At 57.8% G+C, this 20,166-nt stretch overlaps 1 protein-coding gene across 9 annotated transcripts in view; it reads right to left on the bottom strand.

The window, feature by feature from the left end:
• Window positions 1-2,456: 2,456 nt before the first annotated feature.
• The window catches only part of AUTS2 (activator of transcription and developmental regulator AUTS2), a 1,075,180-nt gene continuing 1,057,470 nt past the window's right edge, over window positions 2,457-20,166 (bottom strand). For all 9 annotated transcript variants that reach the window (XM_032328510.1, XM_032328513.1, XM_032328512.1 and 6 more), the window contains 8 exons: window positions 19,021-19,092; window positions 17,910-17,939; window positions 16,223-16,294; window positions 12,990-13,131; window positions 10,032-10,109; window positions 9,162-9,245; window positions 7,898-8,120; window positions 2,457-5,683 (listed from right to left, as the gene is read on the bottom strand). In XM_032328510.1, the coding sequence (XP_032184401.1) occupies window positions 4,435-5,683; window positions 7,898-8,120; window positions 9,162-9,245; window positions 10,032-10,109; window positions 12,990-13,131; window positions 16,223-16,294; window positions 17,910-17,939; window positions 19,021-19,092 (1,950 nt within the window). In that variant the 3' untranslated portion in view covers window positions 2,457-4,434. The remainder of the gene's footprint in view (window positions 5,684-7,897; window positions 8,121-9,161; window positions 9,246-10,031; window positions 10,110-12,989; window positions 13,132-16,222; window positions 16,295-17,909; window positions 17,940-19,020; window positions 19,093-20,166) is intronic.

Below are 20,166 nucleotides of genomic sequence, written 5' to 3'. Positions count from 1 at the left end.
ACCGGGAGTGGGGTACAGGGTGTGAGGAGACAGCCTTCAAGTCTCAACATACAGAATCCAAACAGAAGTGTGACAGGCCTTCAGTAGCGTCAGCCAACGGGTGCAAGTTGCCGCAGAGGGCACGGGGACCACCGGCCTAGCCCATCCCCGCCTAGGACGCTGACTTTGAAGGCTGCTGTTCCCATGCTCCTCTGGGCCAGGCCATCTCCAAATGCTGGCGCAGGCTAAACTCCAACTCGTGTCCGTCAGAGGGAGGGAGTGCTTTGGGTAGGAGAGTAGCTCGAGACCCCATGACCTTGCCCTAGCTCCCCTCCCCGAGCTGGGTGAGAAACGCTGGGGCTGAACTAGGACTTGGACCACCAACGCACTCTCTTCGGTCTGGCTCAGTATGGCAGCCAATCCATGGCAAGAATTTCTAGGGCACTAACTGGGACTGAGTTTGTAAAACATTAAGTGACCTTCTCTTGTGTGTGGGCCACTCTCTAGCCAGTTCTTACTTCCCACTGCCTTTGGGCCACACTCCCCACCCAAGCCAAGCCTGCGTGCACCGGGCTCACAACCTGATGTCTTCAGGCCTTGCTGTGTTCAGAAAGCCTCATTTTACGCATTAAGAAATGGTTCCGGAAAGTCTGTGATTCGAGGTCACGGTGAACGGAAGGCCCGGGGCAGGTGCGGGGCCCCCAGACTCCTGGTCCGAGCTCCTTATCGGAAGCTTCCAGTAGCTTTGAAGTTGCGTGGGCACCAGTGAGGGACTGTCTTTGAGGATGCGATCTCCTATCCAATAAACAGCCCTATTCTACTGTAAGGAAACTACCCAACGCCCAAGAAATCGCTCCTGAACTTACAGGAAGAAACGACGGGAACGTAAGAGAATGGGAGCGAGCCCGCGTCACTTCTCTTGCCCGCTTTCTTCCCGCAGCTCGACTCGGTGCTGCGGAAGCCCAGTCAGGTCTCCGGCGTGGATCCAAGCTCCTGAGAAGGTCTCGGGCACCCGCCGCCGCAGAGCCCAATCCCGTGCCGCGCGGCTTCTTATGCCACAAACGTCAGTAACATCAACAGTCACATCTGGTTTCCTTTCCTCCACCTTGATTGGGGCAGGAGGAGGATAAGCAGGGAACGCTGTTGCGAATTTCCATCCCAAATGGTAATTATTGCATCATTATATCCGCTACTTTTCTTGTCATGTACCATTAGGAGGGTAGCACGATCACTGTCAGTCAAAGGCGGTGGAGATAATTAGAGCGTCTATAGGTTAGCAGGAAATCACATGGGTGCCAGTCCCCATCAGCGCCGGGATGCTGAACGCGATTAGAGACGGTGGAGATGCACAGAGCCCCAGGGACGGACGGGGGAGCCGGAGTCCTCTGGGCTCCGACACTGCAGGTGGGCGGGGCACGGCCCGCAGGGAGCGGGAGGCAGCGAAGTCGGCCGGGCTCCCCCATCCAGACGCCGCAGAGTTTGGGGGGCGGTGGGAAGATCCCGTGAATGGGCCGATTTGGGAAATCAGTGTTTGTCGCGTTTTCCGGTCCCCTCGCTGTCCTTCCTGTGGGAGGTGGGCGTTAGCGGGCGGGCAGAGCCGAGGGAGGGGGTCTCTATGGCTCTGCCCACTGTTGCCTCTCTAGGCCTGCAAGCCTGGGTCCCTTGCCTGCATGGTCTTCCTGTGCCTCCCACCCCTTCCTGAACGCCCCCGCCCTCACCGTGGGGGAGTCCACGGTGCTCCCTGGCCACAAACTGTGTCTAAGCCCCAGACAGCAGCCGCCTGCATCCCGCTAACCTGGGCCGTTCCCGCGCCTTCCCAGAAAGAGAACAGACAGCGATCCAAACAGGTCTCATCTGAACAATTTCATAAGGCCGACATGAGAAAAACGTAACATTTTTTTACATCTTGAAAAAAACAAAACGGGAATTTGGAGGACGGAGAGGGGCAACGTCTGCGGAGGGAGGAGGGAGAGGACAGGTCGTTCAACAAGACACAGAGGACTGAGACAGGAAGGAAATACAAGGAAGGTCTGGAAAGTCACACACAAGCCACCGCGTCCACAGACTGAAACGCCAGGGAACGCGCGAGCAGAGACCAAAGTCGGCTCTGTCCCCGGCGCGGGGGACGCCACCACGGAGCTCCGAGCTGGGCCTGGGGTGCCCCCGACCCACCACCGGCGCCATCCACCGGTCCCTTCCTGAGACCGAACAGTGTTTTGCCTAGACCGTCCCGGAAGTGAAAAGAATGCAGAACAGAAAGAAGGTGAGATCCACACGTCGGGGTGCGGGCCGCCAGGGTTTACAGAAGCTGATGGGCGGGTGGCCGGGTGCATCAGGGGGGCAAGCGGCCCCCGCGGGTCAGCCCGGCGTCCTCGCTTGGGCTGGGTTCGAGGCCTTTCTCCGCGAGAGCCCGGTCTTGCACGTGTGGCTTCTTCCCTAGGGGAACGGTGGCCGTCGCACACACAAGCACCTGGAGGCTTGGTTCACATTTTTTAATAACATGGCACAGTTTACATTACACAAGAAGGCTCCATCGATGGGAACATGCTGAAGAGTCAGTCGGTTTTCACATAGGGTCTAGGAAGGACTTTATTACATACAGGATAAACAGCAAAAAGGTCTGTATAGAACAATCTCTTTACAAGACTGAAAGCTACCACTACAGTTCCAGTGTTCATATCCCTTGGATTTTTTTTTTAAGTTGTTGTTAAAAAACAAAACAAAACAAAACAAAACAAAACCAAAACTAAAACCAAAAAAAAAAAAAACCAAAAACAAAAAAAACCCCAAAGCAAAAAAACCCAACCAAAAAAAAAACCCACTGCACAACAGCTGGAGTTCACAAAATCTGAAACTCACCACTAAACCTTCAGTTTACTACTAAAATAGATCTCTCTGCTTATTAGAAACAATGGTCTGTAGTTAACTTTTTTTTTTCTTTTTTGCAAAAACAGGATAACAACATCAGATAGCACTTTAATATACTAGAAGACCCAATGGCACTAGTTTTATTTCATACATATAATTTACAGTCCGGTAGACAAGATATAGTGTATTTCTCTGCTAGTAAAGTCATATTCTCTCCAAATATGTAGACAAGAGGCTTAATGTATTATAAAAGTATTATGAAGACACGTTAAGGTCGATGCGAACTCAAAACCACACGCACACACAGGACTTGGTCTCTGCCACTGTTCACCCTCTGCGCCTCTCCGTGGCGGGGCCGGCCCCACCTGTTCCGGCACCTCCAGACCTTCCGACCCACGGGAGCGCCGCGAGTCACGGGGGCAGACGCGCCCCTTCGGTCCCCCGGCTACCGAGTACAGTGAGAAACATATCCATCATCTGAGAAAACGCGAAGCTTTCTTTCAGGATTTGTTTGGGTGGGATCCCGCCTCATCCGCGAACGAGGAGGCTGTGTGCAGAGAGGACATGGGACACGCTAAAAACAAAACAAAACAAATGCGTGGCTCCCACAGGAGGGGGCGTGAAATCCCGTAACTGGTGACGACGAGGTGCCGGCGGCCTGTGTCCCCTGATTTTGGCATCTGACAACCCCATCCTCCCCCGGCACCGGCCGCGCTGCCCTCGCTCTCCCCGCCCACCCCCCCGCCCCCACTGCCATGGCCCACAGGCCACCACTTCGGAAGCCACGTTTTCGGCCTGGGGTCCGATCCGCAGGATAGGAGGTTTCTCCGTTTGGAAACCAAGCAAGGAGAACAGTCCTGTGGCGCGAGCGGTCGCGTGAGCGCTCGCTCGGGGATGTGGCCTGAAGGGTGTTGTAAATGGGTCTGAAAAGGCTCCTTGGAGTCAGGAGGGCTTTCGAGAGAAGCCCCGACATTCATTGCATAGTTGAAGGGTTTAGCTGTCTGTAACAACACGTGGGAACGCGGCCGCAGCGACCGCGCTCGCGGGTAGTAAGTCTGCGAATAGCACGTTTGGAGAAGTAGTAATGTATTAGGTTACTTACTCTGTAGCTATTTACATTTGTACAAAGTAAAGCTTTCATCTTACCCTTTGCATATATGAACCATGAGCTCCCGAAGCAACGTTTCTTTACAGGACTATGTACACGGCCTCCCTTCTCACCTGCGGGAGCTCCGCGCCGGACCGCGGGCGCCGCCGCCGCCTCCCCCCCAGTCACCACCGCGCCGGGTGTGTAGGCCATCTTCGCTGTTTTGGTTCAAATCAACAAAGTTTTATACGAGAAACCGAAAGAGTTAGGGATGTGAGAACATCGGACTTGGCTAAAAGACCTGAAAAATTTCAACATAGAATATACAAAAACCATTTCAAAATCCGCACGGAGTCTATACATTTTTTACAAGGGGCGGAGGCGGGGGCGCGTGGCCCCCAGTCCGTGGCAGCGGTCCGTCCTCTCTCGCTCTCCCCCCCCTCAAGTCTGGCGTCGTGCGGGCGTGGGGCTTCTCCGTCCTCGCGCGGGCCCTGCTCTCCTTACCGAGCCTCGATGTCCTTCAGGGTGTGGGAAGGGGGCCTCTCCCTCATCTCTGCGGACAGAGGAGTAGTCCTGCGGGGCGAGACGGGGCGGCCCCCCAGCGTGGAGATGAGCGGCGGGGGCGCGCTCAGCGCGGCCGTCGGGGGCGTCTTGTTGAGCAGTCCGTTCTGGTGGCCCGCCGTGGGGCTGATCCGGGGGTAGTGCATGCTGGGGAGCCCCGGCGTGATGAGGCTGGGGTGCGGCAGGTGCCCGTCCAGGGAGGCGGGGTGCACCGAGTGCAGCCGCGTGTGCTCGTAGTCCTCCCGGAGCACGTGCAGACGCTCCCGCTCGTCCAGGTGCGCCCCGCGCTCGTGTTCCCGCCGAGGGTCCACGGCCAGCGGGTGGTGGTGGTGGTGGTGGTGGTGGTTGTAGTCGTGAGGCTCCCTGTCCCGGAAGGAGCGGTCGGCCTCGTACAGCCGGGGGGTCGAGAGACGGTGGAGGGGGTCGTTCCTCAGCAGGAAGTCCCTGCCCAGCGGGTCTCTGCGGTGGATGTCCAGTTCTCGGTAGGGGTCCCTCAGCGGGTCCCGTATGGGGTCCCAGTGGAAGGAAGGGTACGGGAACCGCTCTCCGCCCGGGATGGCACTGATGCCCATGAAGGGAGTCATCATGCGCGTCCTGTCCAGGCCGCCGATGCTGTTCAGCGGGTGGACGCCGGTCACCCCCACCGTCATGGGCATCGACGCCAGGGGCCCCGGGTGCACGCCGGACGAGGAGCTGGGCGGCGGCGGCTCGGACGGCCGGTGGGTGTGCGGGGCCTCCGGAGGCAGGTCGTGCTCCTCCTTGCGCTCCTCCTTCACCTTGACCTCCGCGCCCTTCTTGGGGTTCTCGTAGGCCGGCTCGCCCTTGCGCGGCTCGGCCTCGCGGCTCGAGGTGCTGTTGGGCCTGGCGCTCTCCAGCACGGGGGTCCGCACGTAGGGCGACGGCACCCGGGCCAGCTGCTTGGCCTCTTCGCCCGCGGCCCGCCCCTCGTGGCCGTGGCCGTCCTTCTCAGGCAGGGGGCCTTCCTTCGCCTTGTGCTCGTCGGCGGCCGGGTCCTTGCGGGGCTCCGAGTGGTCTCTCTCCCGCTCTTTGGATTTGTCTTTCTCACGCGCCTCCGTGTTCAAATGACCCCTGATCTGTTCGGCGGAGCTACGGTTAGGTCCCAGGGCGCTCGCCGGGAGGACGGGTGCTGGTGAAGGGTGGCTGGAGTGTCTCTTCTCAACGCTTTCCCTGAGGAAGAGAGAGGCAAACAGAGAAGCAGATGAAGCGGGCCTGCCGGCCTGGCGAGGGGCTGCCAATGAGATGGTGGTGGGAGGACGGGCTCGGGTCTGGTGCCTGCGGTCGCCGGGGCTGCCGGCCATCCTGACCCTACTCACCGAGATGTCAGAGGACGCTTTAGGGGGCGAAGTGCTGGGCATGAGGGCGCGTGGGGGCCCGAGGGGAATCATTCTGTATGTAAGAGTCACATGGTCCGTCAAGACCACAGAGGAAGGGTTTTTGGCAAGTGGACGTGGACCAGTAGGGATGGTAACAGTGCTCTGGCGACACAGCCCACCTGTCTCGACCGCTGGGATCATTTAGGGTCGAGCAGAAATGCCTGAGCAGCCCAAACACGAAGATGACCTTTCTGCCACTTCTGTGACACTGAGCCGGAGGGAGGAAGCGTCTGACGCGAACAGGACAGGAGCTTGGAACTGCAGACATGAGGACGAGTGACCCGTCTCAGAGCAAAGCACGCAGGATCAGAGGCCCTAAGAGATGCAGCCCGGGAGGGGCTCTAAGGGAAACCACGCGTTCGGGGCTCATGGGTTGCAAACAGCACTTGAGTCTCAGGAGGGACAAGGCGGAAATCTGGGGAGAAGATGGAGGAAAGCCGGGTGGAAAAGGGGGGGTCCCCGGGCCTCAGGGGACAAGGGGAGAACCATTCTGAGGGCGTCTGGGAGTGGACACGTGGAAGAGTCGTCTCAGGGGCCTGGCTGGGACAGGGGCTGAAGCGTCCAGGGCATGGGATGCGGAGCACAGAAGGACCACGAGGCCAACAGGACGAGGGAAGACCGGACCGGGCACGTTGCAGGGACAGTGCGACACAGATGGGGCTGAGGCCAGGGGCAAGGCACCTCACTGGCTCAGCAGCTCCCAAGGCGGAGGGGGGGCGAGAGAAGGAAGGGGGGTTCCCCTACAGATGCGGTTTCTAGCCAACACGGAGGCCTCTTCCTGGTAAGGGAAGAATCAACAAGCGTGTTTTATCACGTTTCCGCATTTGAATCCAAAGGCCGTTTGGACTCCATCAAGAAAGATGCGAGAAGGTTTGCTGCCCCACCGTCTTCTGGTCACCGACAGACGGCCCCGAGAGAGTTCCCTGGCCGGGCCCCGGCGGTTCACAGCTGAGAGCTGACCGCCCCGAGTGGTCCTCCCGCTAAGAGCTCGAACACACTGTCTTGAAGGAAAGTGTGTCTTTTTCTTTCTGAGACAACATCAGCGAGAATATGGAGGACATGCTAATCTGACACACTTAGGGTCTGTGAAACCGAATCCTTTTAAATCTCTCGTGGGTGTGCATGTGCGCACACGCGCCCCACACACAGGAAGGAAAATCCAAGATCTGGATCCTGTTTGAGACCCAAGTACCCAAGGGAGAGGCTGGCAGGGCTTTCCTGTCCAGCGTATCTGGTCTTCCCTGCTTCACAGTCTGAGCAGGAGGAAAACTGCCTCCGGCAAGAAAACAGGGACGCTTGCTTGAGAATGCCCAGGACATTCTTCAGCAAAAATACCCTAAGAGCTTTTCCTCCTTAAGGCGGTTCCTGTTACAGGCATGGGTTACCAAGTGCAAAGCTGAAAACACGGTTAGTCGAAGTAACTTCCCACTGGCAAAGCAAAACCCACACCGGGAACGCGCGCGGACGCTCCTCGGCATCGAGGTTAGCAAACTTCTGCTCGTCCTCTGTGAGCCCGGGATTGGGGTTTGAACAAAACTTGAGAAAAATATGATGAAACAATGCAAACGTGACTTTCTAAAAGCAACAAAAGGAAAGAGGGAAAGAGACAGGGAAAAAAAACAAAAAAAACCTATGGATGATTTAATGGACTGCACGAACTTGAAAGCAAATATGGTGTTGATTCATGCTGTGTGTGTTGGGTCCGGAGCTCCAGCTCGCTGTCTCGGAGAGAGAGTTCTGCTGGGGCACACTAGCGCTCGCGGGGGCCTCGCAGGTTCTCAGGGCGGGTCTGGGTCTGAGTCGGGACGCTCTCGCTGCGCTGTGGGCGTAGCCTATGGGGCGGTGCTCTAGGGGGCAGAGGGGACTTGCGGGGCTGGCCCGGGGCCGAGCCCGGAGCGGGGGCCACACGGCCCACCGGAGCACGAGGCTGGGTCGGGGCGGGGGCGCGGCCGTCCTGGGCGCACGGCGGGCTCCCCCAGTGGGACTCGAGAGCGGGTTCTTTCCGTACCTTTCTTTGTCATCTTTACTAACGGAGGAGTCTCGTTTATCTACATCTCTATCTCTGTCATGAGCGGCAGCGGACGCGCTACGCTCCAGCTCCCCTGGCTTCAGCCAGGGCGGAGGGGTCGGGAACGACGGAGGCGTGCGGTGGAGCCGGTTCCAGGGTTCGTGAGGGTTGCTAAAGTTCTGCACACTGGGGCCATCCTTGTGGCCGAACATTGAGTTGGGTGCTGAAATGGTGAAGTGGAAAACAAAAAGGTTTAAGAGAAATCATATAATCCGCCGTAATGAAGGTACTTACCCCGGCACGTCTAACAGCACTCAGAGTTAAAATGAGTACATGTTATGGGGAGCTGGAAAAGGAAAGGAAATCGACAGACTCATTAGAGGGGCGCCGCCCCACCCTGGACCGGCAGCTCAAGGCTCTCGCTCTCTAACCCGAGCCGACGGGGCGGGGGGGGGAGGACTCGGGAGGAAAGGGGCCGGACAGGTGCCAAGGGCGCCCCATGGAACACGTCTGGTGCATGCAGGAGCCCCCGGCATGCAGAAGGGGGTCCTCTCGTGAACAACTCCCATCGCCGAGGTGCCTTCCGGCTCCTCCCTCCCCCACAGCCCCGCCAACGGGACCGCCACTATCCGCGTGGCGTTGGTGGACGGAAACGGGTCGTCAAGCCCGGACGGCAGTGGACCCAGACAGACACTCCCCTCCTAGGGGAGTGCCCCCCTAGGGCCGTGACAAACGGACGGCACCAAAGACAAGGGCTGAGCCTTCAGGGACTTGAAAATGAGCCCGTGTTACGCCTCTTTTCCTACTAGAGATACTTTTTGGTAGAAAATGACACGATCCTCCCAGATGACGGAGTACAAAATGCTGCCCATGCTGGGCTAGCCTCAGCCCGGGGCGGTTTTCCTGCCATTTCTGGTCGAGTTTTCTCAGTGCCACTAGTGCCAAAGGTGAGGCGGAGGAAGACTGGTTTCCCCGTCTGAGCTGCAGCTAAAGTCCCGGAGCGCAGGGACGGAACATGGGGGGACTGAGCTCAAGTGGCTGTATGGAGTTCGATCAGTGACACAGGAACAGTGGGCTTCCCCGAATCCTGAAACCCCTGCACCCTTCTCCCCGACTCTGCGGCCGAGGCCGGCTTCTCCGGATAGGACCTCATCTGTTTGCCACGAGGACAGTTTCCTTCTAGCTAGAAAGGTCTTGAGCCATAGACAGATCCGAGGAGACACACAGTCCGAGGCAGATTTTTAAAAAAGCCAGAGGTACTCACTAACTGAAGGGTTTCCGAGTCCCCCAAAGGCGTTGCCACCAACCGCTGCGAGGCCAGTGAACGTAGACGGACGGTTAAAAGGCTCTGTGGACAGATCGGGAAGAAGGAAACGGTTGCAGGACTGGGCTGAGTGGAGGGCAAGAGCTTCCCGGGCGTGGGAAGGCGATGCGGGGCCCCTGCCGTCTCTGCACTCGGACCCGATCGGTCCCTGATCGTGCAGAGGGGCTCACTGCGTTTGGGTCGGAGCACAGGGTCCTAGGACGCCCTCCTGCCCTGTCCTCCGTCCTCGGGGAAAGTACTCTGTGGGCTCTAGGAGTAAGGCTCCCAGTGACAAGATGGTGCAGGCCCATCAGTGGAGATGCCCCTTTGTCACGTGCCACTGCCTCTACGCCTGCCTGTACACGCGCAGGAAATACCCAGAAAACAGAGGCTACACTAGAGCATGCACCCTTGCTAGGAAAAGACAGATGTGCAGTGAAACCCGAGGGGACTAGGAAACAGCACGGAACACTTCCTTGTTACATCATCTTGCCTTTTCTTCCTCCTCCTAGAGGTGAGCAGGCAGAGGAGTTCACCCTCTCACCCCCGTGGGCAGGTACAGGCTACCGGACGCACGGCTCCTTCCCACCGCTCTGCCTGTCGCCTCAGACGGCATCGCGAGTGAGCACACAGCCCCTACTTTAAGACTGTGGTGTCGGAGGTACTGAGATCCCGAGCCGGCTATCAGACTTCTCCACACACCCAACATGGCCCTACGTAGTCACCGGGGTGTCCAGGACCACGGCCAACCCGCCAAGAAGCACGGCGGAGCGCGGCAAACCGAGGTTTTGGTGAGACACGTGTCGCTTCCCATCGCTGATGGCAACTCACCCAGGTGAGCGGCAGGATTAAGGAAATTGCTGTGGTGGGGGGGCGGCCCAAAAGGGGTCCCGGTTGGGTGTGCAGCACCTAGAAAGTCAAACCCGAGAGGATCAGATTTCCCAGAAAGCCACCTCCTGCCTCGCTCCTGGCTGCCGAAGGGCCCCATGAGAAAACGGGGATAAATACGTTGAAACAAGGACGTGGCCAAAGTCCACCCGGGCAATGCGCGGGGGGACGATGTGTTTTATGTTAGCTGGAGAAGTCATGCTCTCCTTCCAAGCTGGGCTGGCCGCGCCCAAAGAAGGCATTCCTTTGAGAAGACCTGGGCGCACAGCACTAGAAGTGTGGAGAGACAGCACAAGGCGGGCAGGGTGGGGCGCCGGTTCTATAACCAAGCAAGCTGGGGGTCACACACCAAGGCACGAAGGGTTGGGTTCTTCCTGAGGGACCTCCAGAGCCGTTAGTACATTCCAGGGCTCACTTGTCCTCTGAAAGGGGGACATCTGGCCACGGGATACTTTCTTCACAGACAGCATGTTGGGGGGCAAGTCTTTCACTCTGAGAACCTTGTTCTAGAAACTGTATTTTCTAATTCTTGGCTCAGGAGCAGCGTGTCTGGGTGGCGCAGAGCCCCTTCCCTGAGGACTGTGCCGGTGGGTACGAGACCATCTGGAAGGTCTGGGCCTGCGGGACCCGGGACCACGAGCTGCATCAGGTGCGAGTGACGAAGTCCTCCAGGCAGCTCCCAGCTTCGGGGCCAGAAAAAGCTACTCTCTTCCTTGCTAACGGACCCTATCTGCCAACGGGGACCTCAGTTGTGTTCAAGGTCAGTGGTGTTCTTCGGTTTCTCCGTCCTCCAGTGTTCCATAGTCTGCCTTAAACAACAGGTGTTTAGGGAGCTGCATCGTCCTCGTCCTGGAGGAAGGTGGGGAAGGGGGAGGGAGAGGAGAGGGTGCGCGCCTGGGAAGCAGGACGACGCTCCTACGAGCCGCGGGCGTCCCACTGGCTTGTTAACGGGGCGGCAGACTCGGCTCGGAGACCTGACTGGCCGGGCTCTGCTGACATCACCTCTCTCGAGCGACGTCGGCCTGAATTCCCAACAGAAGCGAAGAGTGGCCCAACTGAACACGTGTGCGTGAATTACACACACTGGCTGCAAGTTTCACCAAAATGCCATTTGGGCGCAAAATCCAATATTGCTTAGACTAAAACAGAGGACCTTTCAGGTGGATATATACGCAGGGCCTCAACGAACAGCCTAAAAACATTCCATGCTGTTTGTGTCTTGCATGTTGGCTAAGTTCTTATAAGCGAGTGTAAGTTCCCCTGGGAAGGCAGATTAAGTGGAGGCATGTGGTGGTCCCTCTCCACACCCTAGGAACTCGATTTATGTTCTGGATTGCTGTCCCCTGCACTGCTGTGGGGCCTCGGGTGTAGAGGAAGCCACAGGGCACTGGAGGAGCTCTCTGCCCGGCCTAGACGCTGGCTTGGCCTCCGTGGGGGCTGTGCCCGAATGATGGTCCGGGTCCGGCTCCGGCCAGAGAGCAAAGCCCAGCGCGTCATCAGGTGGGAAGAGTGTTGCAGGCTGAATGCAGATGTGGCTGCACCGTCTCTGGGTAATACACGCTAATTAACGCTTCGATGGAGATGGGAGCTTCGCTCAGCCCGGGGCCCCCGGGGGGCCTGGCAGTTCCAGAATTATTGAAGCAAAAGAAGCCAATTCATCGCTTGGCTCCAACGGAAGGCAGGGAGAAATCTCTCTATTTTTCTCCAAAAATTGCTCTTCCCAGAGCTCCGTCTCAGGGCCTAGGTGCCATGGTAACAAAGCCTTCAAATATGTCCCCAGACAGAACTGACAGAGAAAAACCTGAGACCTTAGCAAATTCCATCCAGCCTCAAGGGTGCTTCACTGGCTTTGGCAGCAAGGCCCTTTATGATGATGATGATTTCCTGCGGTGGGGAATCTCCCTCTTCCTGAATGCGAGAGCCTCAGGTCAACCAAGGAGTCCTGGACAAAAGCCTGGGAAGGCAGCGGGCAGGATGGATGTGAAACTTGTTCCCAAAACGACCACAAATGGAGCCCAGTGAATATTTATGTCCAGAAGAATAAATTCAACTTAGCACAGTGGGTCAGCCCCAGGCTGAGCCCTGTGGCCATGGGCAAGGACTCCCGAGCCGAGCTCTGTGCCTGGCTCTGCGCGGCCCAAAGGCTTGAGGACTGAAGGACAGGGAACCTCTGACACCGAGAGGAGTGAGTGCTCTTGCTTTCGGAGAGTCCTTATGGCCACTGCCCCTCGTGTGTAGGCACCTGGAGGGGAAGGGGTGACCGCCGGCCCCCACCGCCCCCCGCGCTCTGGCATATCCCTGGGGCGTCCGAGAATGTGTCATCTCGGCCATGAACCAACAGACCACGTACGTAGGTGTCCTGCAAGCTTTCTGCATCGGTACAAACACGCAGGCAACGGCACTATGTTCCACAGCCGAAAACACCAGCCACCGGCGGGCGGACCCCCTTGCACCGCAGACACAGCAGCGGCCACTGTCTGACTCTGTCTGACTCTGCTTTCCCCACCCTCCGACTCTCGGGAAAACAGTGCCACTGAGCCCCACGCAGTGGAAGGTGACCGAGCGCTGTGGGCACCAAGCGTAAGGACAGCCACATCCTTAGACAGTTCCTGGCACTGCTGCCTATCGACATGCCCTTGTAAGCTTTCTGATCTTTCTCGATCAGAACGTGAGTTATTCCGGTTTAACACAGAAGCCAAAAATGAGCCAAAGCAGTTTGAGTCCCCAGGGAGAACAATGACCTTTTCTCCTTCCTTAATGAGAGGGTGTCCGGGAAGGGTCCATTTCCCTGATGCGCTGGGGTTGCCCATTTTCATAAGGGAGGGACGCGGCGGTGGCCCAGAGCACAGCCAGGCACCTGCGAACTCGCATCTCCCCTCTCCCCCCGCGCTCGGAACTCACCAGCGGCAGAGAACAAAGTTGAAGGCCGGGCCAGGTCATGGGGGTGGTGGATGGCTCCAAAGAGACTGGGGCCCGGGGGGCGGCTCAGGAACTCGGGTTTCAATCCGAAGTCCAGCTTATGCGGGTCTGACTGCATCTGTTTCTGAAGCAGCAAGGGGCAGAGGAAAACGTGAGACCAGGAGGAGACGCGGGAAGACAGAGGTGGGCGCAGCGGCAGAGGCCGCGGAGGAGACGGAACGGTGCGCGCGGGCGCGGCACTCGCGTCGGGCTCAAGCATACAGGCGCAGTGGGAAGAGCGACCCACACACCGTCTCACCCGCACGTGCCCAGAACAGCAGGTCAGCCCCTGGGGACCAGCGGGGCCTGGCACTGGACGGGGCCTGCGAGCGGTCTTCGAGGTTGTGCGGCTTGAGGAATGACCCCGGATCCTACTTACTCCAAACGAGTTCATTTTCTGCTGTCAAGGCCCCACTCTGGCAAGTTTTTAAATGACAGTGTTTTAGAGCTCATTTTATTAGGAATTCGGCATGTATAATCTGCTGTGTAAATTAATTGTTAATGGCTCTTTGCTGTCCTCTGACAGATCACAGTACGTTAGTACCTGGACGTGATGAGGAAATATTTGCATGCCTCTGAGCTAGTTTTCTCTCTGTTGTATCTTAAAACAGAACACCCCGAACCAACAGAAACAAAGTAGGGGTGTTCACTGAACGCACGGGCTGGGGCTTTCCCCTGCCGCTGCCCGACCACGACCGAGGAAGAGGTCATCGGCTCCGCCCCGTGAGCCGTCCAGAACTTCTCTTGCTCTGAACCCTTGGCAGCAGCTGCCATGGCTCTGTTTTCGCTCATTTCTCTCTCTCCCTCCCTCAAGCTCCTCCCAGGCCCCCTCGAAGGCCGGAGACGAGCTCATCATTTCCTCCCTCCTTGACCCTGTGCCGTTCTTGAACATGGGCGCCCCAGGTTAACGGTCGCCGACTGCTCTCCGCCTCTCACGCCTCCGCGCACTAGCGGCCTGGCCCTGCCGGTCCCTCCCTCACGGCCCTGCGCCTGCCCCCGACTCCCTCCTCCAGTCTCTCCGCCCCGACTGATGCTCGCAGACCGCCGGGCCCTCACGTCCGCCCTAAACACGTCCCTCTCCCACGCTGTGTACCAGGGAGTCAGCCGAGCCAGCCTGTGTGAGCATCGGAGACACGAGAAGGCCGCAGGCCCGCTCAGCCGCCGGCCCCGCTCAAAACCAAACCGTGGCCTGACCGCTCGGGGCTGGAAGCGATGCCCTGCGGAAGCACACGGCCCGTGCCCACCCGCACGCGGATAGCGCACCCCCACTCCCCCGCCGCCCGCCACTGCAGAGGGTGTCCTCGACCCTGGCACAGGGCGTCTGCAGGTGGTCGGCTCCTTCCGGACACGCCTGGGGGAGGGGCACTAAAAGGGGGAGGAAAGGAACAGTCCCGAGAAAGGGGACAGTGGTGCAGCCTCTGCTCAAATCCACAGGGAGCTCGTCCCAGCTCTGCGGGAAAGTCACAGCCGACGCCCAAACCGGAGCTTCTGATTCACTATGAATCTACAGAGATCTTCTGCCTCCTTTACCTCGGTCGCCCCGTTATTTAGTGCTAATAGTGCACGGCACACAGCTCGGGTCCATTAACCACAAGTCAGGTCCGTGAAGCAAAGTGGAGCTTGGGGGTCCCGGGGAGTTTGCTGGGAAGGCGGGAGGAGCAGCCTCCCCGCGGGCACGAGGTCTTGCTAACGGAACTGAGAAGGAAAGTCCGACCGAGAAGCTGCTGCGGAAGTGGCAGAGACAAGATCCTTCCCCGCTTGAAGCCACGGAGCTACAGGAAGGACGTGTCTTGGGACCGCGCCGCCAGCCACAACGTCCGGAACAAACAGCGGGTCGGACTGAGCTCCACCAGCTCGTCGCCCTCCGAGCGCACCGTCTGCCGCGAAGCCGGGCCAACGTCTCTGACTCAGCCTCGCCCAACAGCGCCCCACGGGTGAGCAACGGGAGCGGAGGGGAGCCACAGGTACGTGGCACCGAACGCAAGTATCTCGGGGACCTCGTTTACTGGCTTTTTAACTTTTCACTAGGTTGGTTTTCATGTGTTTTACGAGTGGGAGAGAGTAAGAGAGCACGAGTGGTGGGGCGGGGGGAGAAGCAGGCCCCCCCCAAGCAGGAAGCCCAACAGGCGATGCGATCCCAGGACCCCGAGAACATGACCTGAGCCGAAGGCAGACACTTGACTGACGTGAGCCCCCCAGGCGCCCCTAACTAGGTTGGATTTTTTTTCTTAAATCATTAGAAAACCGAACATTCTGTGATGACCAGCTCTCCTTTACCTAGTGGTCTCGTCTCTTAGGCTCATGCGGGCCCCCCCGATGCTGCCAGCACGGAATGCTTGGAATTACTCGATTGGTTTTCTTCTCCCATTTTTCTTGGTGCGGTTACCCAGACGCTAAGGGCCCACACCGTAAAATCGGGACTCGTCCGTTACTTTGGTCCCCAAGTCAGCCAGCGAGGCCTGGTCTGGCTACCTGCAGGAGGCTGTTGACTAGACCCTGTTATGTCACAGATGCCTGGGAAACATGACTGTATTCATCTGTACGATGAAAATACCGAAGTTTAGGCAAAATATTCTGCAGACAGACAGGGTAATGGGTCAGAGTGGAACTGAGCAAACGCTAACCCCTGTCCCTGGTCACAGAGATGACTACTGGGCGTGTGCACGGCAGTGTGGACGAAGACGCTACTTCTAGAAGACACTTCTCTGTGCTGCGCATTGCTGAGGGAAGTGCAGCAGCGTCACGGAGGGTCCGCTTTTCGAAGTCACACGGAGCAAAGAACGCACTGAATCTTGCAGAAATCACCACTTTGCACGTGTCGTTCCTCCCAGAAACTAAGCATTTTCTAAGTAAACACACACTTGGTGGCTAAAATTAGATTATCAAAGCCTTTTCTTTCCCTGCCCCAGGATTTCACCTATGTTTAAGCTCTTTGGATGGATACAAGGACAAAATCATCTAGAAAGACAGAACACCAGGGAGTTACCAGTTTGTTTTGTCATTAGGGCTCCCTAATTAATAGTAAGGTTTCCCAATGGTGTTTCCATGAGACTTGATCCTTCCTGCCCACAGGTCATTAGAAGCTGTCGGAATGCCTCCTCTGTCGGGGTCACACACACGCAGGGCCCCCGTCGCCCCTGCCCCATCCCCCACCAAGACAGGCCCACGAGACTGACCTTGACCTTCTGTTGGTGGTGGTAGATCTGCCAGGCGATGTGAACATGCATAGCACACCACTTCCCTGGTTTCTGGAACAAGAAAGAGCAAGGTGGTCAGCAGGAAAACCTCGCAGAGAAAACCATCTCCAACTTTGCCAAAGCGTTCCAGCGGCTCTGGGCTGCAGGGGCTCTTTCTCAGGGAACAAGAGGGCTCAGCGCCCCAAGCCTCTCTCAGCCCCGGGGCATGTGGTGCCCCGGCCGGCGGCCGCTGCTCCCCAAACCCTACTCGACGGGGACCTCCCCAGTTACCAGGGACAAGACGGCAGAAGCCCGAGCCCCACTCTGGGTCTCTTCTTTCTTTTCCGCTGCCAGCTGGCAGACTTGCGAGAGTGGGAGCCCTACTTAACGATTTGCTACGATGCAAATCGGCTGCTCAGAGGAGCTAATTAGTGAGTGGCTGTGAATCGCTCCGAACAAGGAGGCGACAGAGGACCCTGGGTAACCTCCCCCAGCGCTGCTGCGTCCTCACCCGGGGCAGAACAAAGAAATGCACATTTGTCCTGGGGCCCAGTTCCCACCAGTTCTCCACTAGGAGTCCACGGCCCAGTCGTGGTGGTGGGCGCGGTTCGTCCCCAAACCAGGCGAGAACAAAGAACGCTCGCTCCTGCCTGTGCTCTGGGCCTCCGCAGTTGTCCCGTCTGCCAGAGGGTCGCCCCAGGTCTCTCTGACCTGCTCACGTCTCGGTTTCCGAGCAGAGCAGTCACCGAGTGCGCTTCATACCACCCGGACGGGGGGACCGCCTCTTGCCCCTCCATTTGGATTTGTCCGCTCCAAGCACGGGCTCGGGGACTCTGAGGGGCATGGGAAGAAACTGCCCAGTCCTACACTGGCCAGGGGCGGACCCTTCTGGTGTCTACACTAAGGAGCTGTTTGTGAAACGCAGACTCAAGTCCAAGTCTGGGTCAGTTCTCCCGCAGTGAAACGACGGATCATCCGAAATCGGCTACGTGATGACACAGTCCTCCGACTCTCTTCGGAGAAACTGAATGATCGGATTACGTGCGCCAGAAGCGGGCTGAGGACAGCAGGAAATCTCTCCGTCCGTCTTCCAACTGACCATCCAGCCTTCACCCCCGCCCCACCCCCACCCACGTCAGTCCGCGTCTATTCGAGGTCATCCCTTGGCCACCCTCCAGGCCACGCAGGACGCAAACGAGCGAACGCCTGCGGTAGCCCCCTTCGGCGCCAGGAGAGCGGGTCGGGTGGCTGTGAAGGTCGCCACTACCTCCTGCAGAACGAGGCAGCCGCCGGCCGGGGTCGAGGGACCCACATTAAGTACAGAGTGCGGACGCCAAAGAGGCAGGAGGACGTGCTGGAACCCTAACTTCTGCCCGGAGCTTCAGGCGTCCTCCACGTGCCCCTCCTCGTCCCACCCAGCAGGACGCCCAGCAGCAAGGCCGACCCCCGACTCTGGCCCGGGGGAACGTTTCCTCCGCGCTCTCCCTCAGTGGCCTGGCTTCCTGCGGCGCTCCAGGCCACGCAGTTTTGGCCGTTCTCAATCACGCGACCTGAGGACCCGGCCACTGTCCTCCCGACACTGGACGCCAGGGTTTCCGGGGCTTGTTTCCTGGTGATGGATTTGTATTTTCAACCCGCAGGGAGTCAAACAGAGGTTGCAAAACAGTTCTAGAAGAAGCTTTCTTACCCTTAACATAGGTCTGAAAGGATCTGTCAACTGTGAAGAGAAAATGACAACTTGGTTACATGCCTGTCACTCAAACAATTGCTCTAATTAACAAATTTGTAGTGCTTCATTAGGAGGGGAAATTAAAATGTTAGAATTTTACTTTTAAATGAAGCCCTTTTAGAGAATAATTAACCCATTTTCACACTATCAAAAGTGCCAAGTGTCCCCTCCCCCGCTTCACAAGCCTGGGTACATCCACACTGACAAGCCCCCGACCAAGTTCAATCAATAGCAATTTGCCCTCTGGCAACACGATTCGCTCCGTTACACGTCCGAGGAGCTCCGCCGTCTCCAGCAGCCCTGCCCACCCCCGCCACACGGGCTCCCGGGGAGAAGGGCCTCCAGACCGTGGGCCTGTAAGGCTGGGCCCTCACAGGGACCCGGGAGCCAGAGGCTGTCTCCGCCAACACGCTTCATGTGATGCCGGCCCATTATGAGAGGTCAGGAGATACTTTTTGGAAGTTCAGTGACCATCACACAGATGCTTACATCGCTGAGTCATTTTAAACTTTAACTCTGGTCCTCAATTCCTGACTGCCCCCACCCAGGAAAACGACAACACTGTCCCACGTGATCATCTGTCCGAATTTACTCCAGAGGGGGACATAAAGAACAATCCACGGACAGGACTGTCTGTTGCTGTAGGACGTCCGTTCCTCCCCAAGCCGTGGGCCTGTGCACCGCCAACGGACGGAAGGACAGACTGTCTGTTGCTGTAGGACGTCCGTTCCTCCCCAAGCCGTGGCCTGTGCACCGCCAACGGATGGAAGGAAGCAGAGCGTGAGGGGTGTTTTGCTTGGACCTGCATCAACGGCGGAGGGCCAGGAGCACTGTGTGGGGCAGTGACCTCCTGACCGCAGGACAGCAGCCAGAGCGTCCTGGGACTTCCAGGGAGAAAAGCACTTACAGCTTCTTCTGTGTGACAGAAATTTAAGGAGACAAGGACAGACCAGATTGGTGGAGCGAGTTATACAAGGTAAGAGTGTCCACCTCCTGGCCTTGGACCACAGGACATCGGTCTTCTCTGCCACTGGTGTTAACCTGCCACGGAGCCGGACTTTCTACGTACCCTCGGGTCCTTCTGGAGCAAAGTGTGTGGGACTGTCCCGGGTCGAGCAGCAACATCGATAGGGTTGGATGTCTGGAAAGGAATCAGACCACAGCTTAGGAGGCACGTCGCACATTTAACGAGAAAGCAAGGTCTTGCCGGCGTTCGAGATTACCGAAGTCAAAGGTGGACCTTGTTTCACTCTGGAAATACAAGGGTTGACAGGGACATTTTCCCCAGTGACCACATGTGCTCCTCAGGAGGCCCTGCTCCCCAGGCTCTCAGGGGACGGGGACCAGGGTTTGGCCTGTCTAGGAAGGGCATCAGAAAGCAGAGAGGGGGACCGTGCCACATGCCACTGCAAGCAAAAGCAAAGGACGGAAAAAAGCAGGGGAAGAAGACACAGGAGCAGGGCACCTGGGGCCCCATCTCCTTCCGAGTCAGGGACGGCCCTGGCACGGCGCTCGTGCCCCGTCCCCAGCATTCGGAGAGACGCCCGAGGGACCCTCGCGGCGCTGTGCTGCGTCAGGTGCTTCTCGTCAGAACAGCCGGGCATGTTGTGCAGACATTAAGCGAACTCTGAATTTTAACGGGCAGACAATAACAGGGAATTACGCTCCGTAATTACTCATTAGCGGTGGTAGGAATGGGACAAGAGGACCTAATTTAGGGACCGCACAGACCTACTATTAAATGATTTCGACAGCGATGCGGCCTCATCCGTCCTGGGCCGCCACCATTCTTACATGTCACTCGTAACAATAACCTTATCTACGGGCTTTTGTCCTTCCGATTGGCAGCAGCCAGCGGCCTACTTCCCCGCCAGCAGCCCTCACTCTCCGGGGGTGAAAGCGTTCAGTTTTCACCCGGTATTTTACTTAAATCCCAACTGCTGTTGACTCCCCGCGCCCCAGGAGATTCACGCCTGTGGGAAAAGAGCTCAAGTTTAGGCACAAGGCTAGCCTAGAAGGAGAAGGATGGGGGGCGGGGATAAGGACGGAAAGAAAAGCAATCAGCTGCTGTACAACTGACAATTAAGCTGCAGTTGTTAACAGCCTGATTTGCATACTTATGAAGAATCCGGCTAATGAACCGCAATCTACATATTCAATCAGGAAGATGGCCTGGAAAGGCCCATTTCAACACCGAGAGAGACACTTTCCTGCC

Source organism: Mustela erminea, chromosome 20, assembly GCF_009829155.1.
Source record: "Mustela erminea isolate mMusErm1 chromosome 20, mMusErm1.Pri, whole genome shotgun sequence".
NCBI lineage: Eukaryota > Metazoa > Chordata > Mammalia > Carnivora > Mustelidae > Mustela > Mustela erminea.
The sequence above is the reverse complement of the archived record's forward strand: the minus strand, read 5'-3'. Positions and strand labels throughout refer to the sequence as shown.